We start from the raw sequence: 9345 nt of genomic DNA, 5'->3' as shown, positions 1-9345 counted from the left end.
ATAATACAATATACACATGAAATATCAGAAATAACACTTAACATTTCTTGATATTTCCACAAGGGTTTATGGTGATCGGATTTCTACATCAATTTACACAAAACCTACTGATTCACATTGTTATTTACAGTATGAATCATCACATCCTACTAAAATGAAGGATTTGATATCCTAGTCATTGGTTTTGATTCAGAATTGTATTCAATGTTGAGCTCTTAGTTTATATTTAGAGGTAGATGGAAAGGGCGTAGCCTCTTCAGAGGCGGCAACATGAAATTTTGCATGGAGAGGCGAGGTCTGCTCACCATCCTGGCCTCGTGCCGAAGGCGCAACCTTCCTGGGGGGTCCGGGGCATGCTCTCCTTAAACAATTTAAAACTAGACCTTCTGAAACGCTATTTCCTGCATTTTGAGGGGAACATTTAGCTGAAACAAAGGGTTTCAGCTTGATTTTAGGGGGATACGTCCACAACATTTTTTTCGAGGGGGTGATCGCCGCTCCTCAACCATCGGTAAATAAGTTTAAAATTAAACTTGTTGGCAAACCATATCAGACAGACAAATACAAATTTGAAAGTCTCTCTGTCTTCAATTTTACTCAGGGTCACTAGCCACTTCTCAATAAGAATTACTGAGTATGGAAGTATAAAATAAATAACATATTTGGGTCTTATTTGGAGATGCATTTGTTTCTACTTTTAACTAATTAGTAACCATATTTTTATCTATATTTCGAAGAGCACACAGTCTGACCAAAATCACAATAAAATGAGAATGATTTCTGGTATTATAATGGAGTTCTTAATAATTAACAACACTAGTTGTGAACTCTTTTTTTTCTTTACCTGTACATTGGTATACTTTTCTTTTTCTGTACACTGTCATGTATTTATATAGTTATCTTCTAAGAAATAAAAAAAAAAAATAAATAAAAAATAAATAATTAACACATTCAAGTTTTAAAACCAGTCAGATAAATACTTATTGTAACCACAAGAAAAAGTCTATGTCAGTGATAAGAAACATTTTCCCCATGTATACAATACCTCTCCCAGTAATTCATGGCAGCGATAAGATCAACAGAGGTCTTTCTAGTGAATACTCTTGTTACATAAACACTAAACACAGTGAACTTTATACAATTTTGGCAAAAAAAACAAACAAACACTTTAAATGCTTTTCGTAACACAAGGTCGCCATATAGTTAAGGAACTTCAGCAGAGGGTTAACAAACCAATTTCCTTCATGAAATGAGTATTTAAATGAATAATAGAGAGGTTTAGTTACGCGTTTTCATTCAAATTTACGTGTAAAGTGAATACGCAAAGATAGCTTTATGAAACGTGCGTTTCTTAACATTTTCAAGTTATAAAAATTCAGAGTGACGGACAAATATTCAGGAGTACATAAAACACAAGGTTTGTATGCAGAAAAAAACAAAAGTTGAGTTTTATATTAAAAAAATTCACTAGTTTTATTGTAATTTGTCATTTATGCAATATTTTACGGGTTCGTGCACGCCGATTGTCGTCAACTCACAATGTAGTGGCGCCCTCAGCGACATACTGATATACGCTATCTTTTTTAAGGTTCGCGGGTTACAACGAGCCACTAAACTCGGACGCCGAAAAGTGTCAGTACGTGTACGGGTAGACCCCCCCCCCCGGGGGAGGTACTAGCAAAAAATACTGACAGGGGTGTGTAGCTGGTTGTTTGAAACCTCTACCCCTTATCAGACAGATATAAACTCAAAATTGACTTCCACTTTTCAGACAAACTGTGGATATTTGACACCCCTTTCCAGACAGCAAGTATAAATGGTACCAAGGGAAAGGCAGGTGGGCTTGAAACTGAAGAAATAATGCAAAATGCAGTCATCAAGTTTCACACACAATCCAAATGAAGTTACAAAAAATATGGACCCTTTTTCAGACAGAAATAATGAAAAAAGGATACCCCTTTGCAGATAGACGGGGGAAAAAGAACATACCCCTTTTGGCAGCACATGTACATATAGCACTTCAATGCCAGTACCCTCCGGGAGGGTAGACCAGACGCATGGAATCACTTACGCGTAACTATACATCTAATATGTTAAGTAATGATACATCAAAGCCTATTAGCGACTCTTGCTTAGCACAGCAGGAAACAACAGATTCATCTTTATTTTCTTGTAAATGAAACTTTTATTTCAATTTATAAAACCAACTATGATACCAGATAGACAAGTTACATCTGTTAGTGATTATCAAATCCTTCAAAATAAAAACATTTAGCGCATTCAAAAACAAGCACTAACACTAACTTTAAGTTGGAGTAGACAGAAAATCAGAAATTGCTGAAATGTCACTTGGTTTTGTTTATTTTCAGTCAACGTCTAAGCATGATTATCCAAAGATGGCAGGGAGTAAAAATTGCACACCCCATACAAATTCAAATCTGCAATTTTTGGATAATGTGTTGACCTCCAAACTTCAAAAATACTTGATATCATTCAAACTTTTTGATCATCCTCATGATAAATTGCATTATAATCCTGTTGATTTGAAACTTTGCCGAATAAATAGGTAAAAGTAACACAAAGTTCAACTCTGTTTACATATATGGAAGTGAAATTTCACATGGTCCCTAATGGAACAATTTTCACAAGAAATGGACTTCTCAGTTTTTGCTTAGATCCTGCATAATTTTTATTTTTAAACAGGTCCCAAATCCCAATCTAAAAACCAAATAGCCTAAATTACAATATATTTTTGAATATTAAAATTAATTGACTCACCTGGTCAAAATGGATCTATGTAAATAGAATATGCTGGGGAGGAAGGTGGCAAATGCATGTATACATTAAATAAATTTAAAATTGAAGCATAATTTAAACTTAAAAGGCAGCAAAAATAATTGCTCTGTATACATTATTAAAAAATATCCCATTGCTTGTTAGCATGCAAACAAATGGAAGGCACAAGCCATATAAGTAAGCAGTGATATGGATAAATGATTTCAAGAACAATCAATTCTTAAAACATACAAATAAAATTCATTTTATCAATAATTACAGAAATGTTAATTAAAATAAGACATAATGCTGATTCAGTAAATTTCAAAACAATTATACTCTTGAGTAAAAATATTTATCTTCAGTTTGGTGGGTGAATAAAAACTTTTAAAAAATAAAGATCAATTCAATTGAAAATTGATCAAATGTAAAGTTTGCCCAGCAATTCACATGTGATAATGAAATAATGTAAAATACAAAGTACAATAGAAATTCAATGAATGCTGATATGATACCAACTAAAGCTAAGTATATGGAATTATCACATGAACTGATTTTTTATTTCATGCAACAGCTACATAACCAGGTATTTAAAAGTAAAATAATTATTGTTAGTAACCTGAGTACAGAGGAGTCAGAAATAACACACTTGTCAAACAGCCAATGAGTCTATATACATATCATGCCAGACATAGCCTATTAAAAAATTCAGCTAAACACAACAAACATCTTGCTCATGTCAGTGACTTAAAGCTTAATTAAAAGGTGGGAAAAAAATGTGACATTGCATAGTATAAGTATTTTCAATGACTCATGGTATAACATACACATGTGCAAATACATAGGTACTTTAAAAACTTTATAAGACATTCTCAAATATCAGATTCTAGTTTTAAAAAAGGCACAGTAAGGCCAAAAAAATTTGTTTTGTTGCCCTCAGCGACCGGCCGAAAAATATGAAATATCGGGTCGTGTTTTTTCTCCCCATATACCTCGGCTATTTATGATACCCTTAGTTTTCACAAGTTAAAAAAAAAAAATCCGATCGACCAACCAAATTTTTCAATTTTTTGATTTGAGGGCAACATAAGTTGTTGATTTTTTTGGCCTAATTTTGGTACTGTTTTGTAGAAAAGGTAAAAAAGAAGCAATTTTTGTATTAGTAATTTGTCTCCTTCTTTGATCTTCTAACACAAGCTAAAATAATAATGAATATTACTATAAGAGCAACAAGAGCAACTATAACAGCAATCCACCATGGTTCAAGTAATAGATCACCACTATATGTTGAAGTGTCTCCATTTGTAATGCTAGCATCTGGTACTGAAATAAAAAAAACAGGGAATGTATTAAAAAGGATTTACATAATCAAAAACTAACACACAGTTACTGTGGTTCACTCAATCTTAAATATCTTTTTTTCATTGAAAAAAAAAAAATTGGTTTGTAGTAGGACACATTAAATATTAAGGTCTTTAGAATCCAACCATTGACATATACACAGAATTGGTACCTATAAACTGAGGGCAGGAGAGGATATATTGTGGAATACTTTATTTTCGCTGGAATTAATTTTCACTGAAAAGGTATTTTGGGCGTTTTGCTTGGAATTTATTTTCACTGATTTTTGTTGAGATTAATGTAAAATATAGGAAAAAATGTATATTCGCTGGATTTTATTTTCATGGAATCATCCCTTCAGCGAAAATAAATTCCAAGCGAAAATAAAGTATTCTACAGTAATAGACTTACATATTTCACAGTTGACACCTGAATAGCCTTCCTTACACACACAGGTATACCTATTCTCCCCATTAACACATGTGGCATCATTTTGACATGGGGTACTGTCACATTCATTAAGATCTGAAATAACAGATGAAATGACATAACATGGTTATATAGTCTGAATCTAGCAATCTGATTGACTGAAGCAAGGTCTTACTTATATCTGGTATTAGAAGACCTGTAATAACCACCCATCCTGAAACCTAATAAACAGGCTTAACTATCTAAACGAATCGAGATCGTATGACTGTGCACACTATTCATAATGATTGTGGGTTTATGATTATGATCAACTTGTACACGTACTAATATGAGGTTATTACGAGGATACCTTAAAGTATGCAAGAAGACAGTACAGCGGAAGTATCGTCCGACGCGCGACAAACATTCAATGTATTGACAAATCAAACAAAGCTTAGAAAGAACCCCTGTGTGCTGAAGATATTGGAAGCCAGAGATACAAATAAAGAATACTTTATTGACTAGTTTCATTACAATTTGATGTGTGGTGTTTGGTACTCAAGTTATCTGTGGAGCACATATAAGTAATTAGTTAGCACAAACTTTTAATCTATGTACCAAGTTTCATAAAAATCTGAGTGGTTGAGATATTGGTGGAAAAGTTAAATATTGGCTAATTAGATCTGTGCATTATCCCAAGGCATCCATGTACAAAGTTTTATTGAAATCTGTGAAATAGTACACAAGAAAAAGTGAAAAGGCTTAAAATTGGTTAATTAATATGCATATTAGGTAAATAATAAGCACAGATTTCAACCCAAAACTAATCAGATCTGTGAATTCATTGAAAATGTTTAAAAGCATGCGAGAAATAAGTGAAAATGATTAAAATTGGCTAATTAATTTGAAAATTCTGTAATTCATATGCACGGACTTAAACCAAAAACTAATCAGGTCTGAGCATTTTATTAAAATCTGATATTTGGTTTTGAGATATCAGTGGAACACACTCACAGATACACACTAACCTCAAAGACTCCCATAATTTGCGTGCTTTGCACACAGGATTAAATGTTGTGGAATCTCATTTGTAAATAAAAATATGAATTTCTAGTAATGGTTTATATGCAAGTATATATTAATTTATTGGCATGACTTGAACTTCTCACTGACAAATGGTGAGAATTTTCAGAGGTCAACATAAATTCGTGAGAAATTCTACATGGCAGAAATTAACAAATTATCACCAACAAAGATGAGAATTAAACATGAAGTCATGCCAAACTGTGAGAAGTGGTTGCTTTGCACACTGGTTGACCAATGACAATCTAGATGGTTCATGTCTTGTGGTGTTTTATGCAATTTACAAAACATAATGATCATGAACATGTCAGCTATATTCAAATTTAATTTGTGCGAAACAGCAGCTGTAGTCCATACACTTAAAACTAACATATGCAAATTGACAACAGAAATAGAATTTTTACCCTTAAAAGCCAATTAATTAATTAATTAATTAACAGGAATATCTAACCACTTTTTCCTGGTATTTTTCACTAGCCAACTTTTGATTGAGATGATTGTCTTCAAAATGAAACTTGCATGACACAAAACATTCAAGGGTGGGAAGACAGCGTTTGGTTTGATTGAGATGATTGTCTTCAAAATGAAACTTGCATGACACAAAACATTCAAGGGTGGGAAGACAGCGTTTGGTTTGATTGAGATGATTGTCTTCAAAATGAAACTTGCATGACACAAAACATTCAAGGGTGGGAAGACAGCGTTCATGTACAATTGACATAGAACTCATACTTTTATTAGTATACATATACCGGTAATTCACAAAAATGTTGATATATCTAAGTTTCAAAATGTAAAAATATAGGAGGTTAATTTTGGCATGGATTTCTGTTCTATAGTACTAACTATCAAAATATTATGGTATCATGCACTCAGAAATTGTACCTGTGGGGAAATAAAAAATATATTACACTGCATGAAGTGACATTTAAACTCACCATTTTGACAAACAGATCCCATCCATCCTGGAGCACAGGTGCATGTATATGAATTGGCACCAGTATCTGTACACACACCATTATTAAAACAAGGGCGAGAAGCACAGTCATCATCGTCTGAAATAGTAATTTAGTACAGACAGACAGACATGTTAACCTATAAAACAAATCTCCCCTTCCATTGAGAATCCCATGCACATTCCAGTATCCTTCGCATTGTGGTGAACGAGAGAAGTACTGGTAATGATCAGTGCACAAACGTTCAACCACACTTTCAAGTGTTCAATTAGAACAAGATCACTCACTGTAAACTGTAAATCACTTTCATTTTGCAAAACAAATCTTCAGTGGAAATTGATAGCAGAGAGAATTATACTCGGGTTCTAGATGGAGTTGCAGCAGAGTTGAGTGAAATCTATTGCAATTCTTGAGAATGTGTTGAGGACAATACGTTAGAGAACCAACACACTATAGGTGATTCAATTTCTATTTCAAATTATTAAAAAATGCTTACAACTCCTGAGAAGATATCGAAATGATTATATAAAAATGCAAAACCTACACTCACTAATACAAATTAAAAAAAAATACACAAATTATACGGAATACTCTAATAATAATAATAATAATAATAAAACAACAGGTTAAGTTGGCAGGTGTAGCTGTTTTGGAAAGAAATTAGCCAGTGATATATGGATCATAGCATTTTTGCTTTTCATTAAAATTAGAAACTACTGATTGTTTAAGTTCATAAAATATGTTTATTATTCTCTTTTAGATTTTGCGCTGTAAGCTATATGGTGATCATGACATTATCAAGTGCTCTTTATTCTCCTTTTCATTCATCAAACATACTTTACATAGGGTTGTTTCGAACTTTTCAACAACACAGCACTGGTCCATTCTTTAGGTGGATGTGTAAAAGTGAACAATGCTACTGACCAAACATAACCCAATGGATTATTGATAAATGAGTTTGGAATTTAATGATATTCTAACAAATGTCAATTGTATGAGGTTGTTTGGAGAATCTACTAGAATATATCAAATAGGCCAGTATGTGTTCATACAGCTATGTACTTCCTGGTTGCATATGATTTGATAATTGTGTAAATAACCTTTAATATTATAAAATCTACAGTTAAATCTCATGGGATAAAGCTCTGCACGTTTGTTAAGTACTTCTCATAGAGACTTGTAAGATAGTTGACATATAAACACAGTAAATTTGTATACCTATTTCACAATTAGTACCAGAGTATCCATATAGACATTCACATCTATAACCAGTAGCTCCCATAGTCATACACTCACCACCATTCAGACATTGCTCAATAAGGCATCCTATACCACCTGTAACCATTGCATAGTGTGAAAAAAAATATTTACAGCATAAACAAATGATACAGTAGTTTATTATAAATGATATTGATCATGTTCAACATTTTAATAATTCAAATTGAAAAACCAAATGACTTTCAGACATTTTTTGCCGAATGGTACAGTTTAAAGACTTTTTTTAATGAAGCCTTTGGAATCATCAGTAGATAATCATTTTTAGATAATACCAATAACAACACATTTCTCCCACAGATAACCAAAACATGAAATTACTGAACTAGTGAGCCAAGTGTACTAGGCAACATACATTGGACACAAGAATTTGTCTTACTTACCACTATCACAGTTTGTACCATAGAATCCTGGTGGACACTCACAATCATATCCACCACTTGGAGCATTGGTACATACTCCATTATTTACACATGGGCTACTAGAACAGCCAGCTAAAAGAAGAGAAGAATGCTATTTTAGGAACAAGGACAATGGAAGGGCAATGCTTCACTAGAGGCAAATGAGAATTCAAAGTAAAGCAACAAAGAATGCAGATTAATCAAAATAATTTCACATATCGTCTCCATTGTGATAACATGCTAACTGATCTCAACTATGTACTGTAAAATCTGTATTACAAGCTGTGACTCCTGTTAAAATGGTAACATGTGGTTTCTAGTAGAACATTTACACAAATGAGAAATCAGAAAATGTGAATTTTTGGTTCAATCTGAATTTTTGTTTAAAAATTTAAAGAATAGATGCTGCTTCTATTAGAGATATCGCTTCTAATAATGAATTTGACATTACCAAATGCAAACTATAACTATGAACTATTGAAATAATGGGTCATTAGAATGTTAGGAGTAAGGCATATTTTATGAAAGTATAGATCATAAGTTTATACTCACATTCTTCACAGGTACTTCCTAAGTAATCAACTGGACAAATACAAACAAACTTATCAACTGAATCAACACAGGTACCACCATTCATGCATGGTGAACTGGCACATTCGTCTATATCTAAAAGAAGAATATAACATTATACATTATCACATCAAGACTGTACTCTTGGACACACTGTGTAAATGTGGAATTGTACATGTGGAATTGTACATGTACAATTGATCCAAGAGAGCAAGAGGTAGAATAAGTGTACATATGAGCATACATGTACAACAGTAAATGCCAGTGAAAGAGTATGTTTTTTGGAGTTGGGCAAGTCAGGAGAAATCTCAAATTATTGTAGTAGTGTAGATTTCCCTGCGGTCAACAATACTGGGAAGTTGCGGAGACTTGTAAGATAGTTGACAAGACTGGTAAGTTGCAGTGACTAGAGAGATAGTTGACAAGACTGGGAAGTTGTAGAGACTTGTGAGATAGTTGACAAGACTGGGAAGTTGTAGAGACTTGTGAGATAGTTGACAAGACTGGGAAGTTGTAGAGACTTGTGAGATAGTTGA

At 33.1% G+C, this 9345-nt stretch overlaps 1 protein-coding gene across 1 annotated transcript in view; it reads right to left on the bottom strand.

Moving 5' to 3' along the window:
* Window positions 1-2161: 2161 nt before the first annotated feature.
* LOC144352754 (uncharacterized) overlaps window positions 2162-9345 on the bottom strand; it is an 89619-nt gene continuing 82435 nt past the window's right edge. Inside the window, exons 72-77 of the mRNA XM_085502689.1 lie at window positions 8792-8905; window positions 8222-8332; window positions 7782-7898; window positions 6546-6662; window positions 4528-4641; window positions 2162-4098 (exon numbers count right to left, since the gene is read on the bottom strand). Coding sequence (XP_085358815.1) covers window positions 3935-4098; window positions 4528-4641; window positions 6546-6662; window positions 7782-7898; window positions 8222-8332; window positions 8792-8905 — 737 coding nt within the window. The 3' untranslated portion in view covers window positions 2162-3934. The remainder of the gene's footprint in view (window positions 4099-4527; window positions 4642-6545; window positions 6663-7781; window positions 7899-8221; window positions 8333-8791; window positions 8906-9345) is intronic.

Source organism: Saccoglossus kowalevskii, chromosome 8 (genome assembly GCF_978046115.1).
Source record: "Saccoglossus kowalevskii chromosome 8, keSacKowa6.1, whole genome shotgun sequence".
Taxonomy (NCBI): Eukaryota; Metazoa; Hemichordata; class Enteropneusta; family Harrimaniidae; genus Saccoglossus; species Saccoglossus kowalevskii.
Note: the sequence above shows the minus strand (reverse complement) of the source record. Positions and strands in the feature narration are given on the sequence as shown.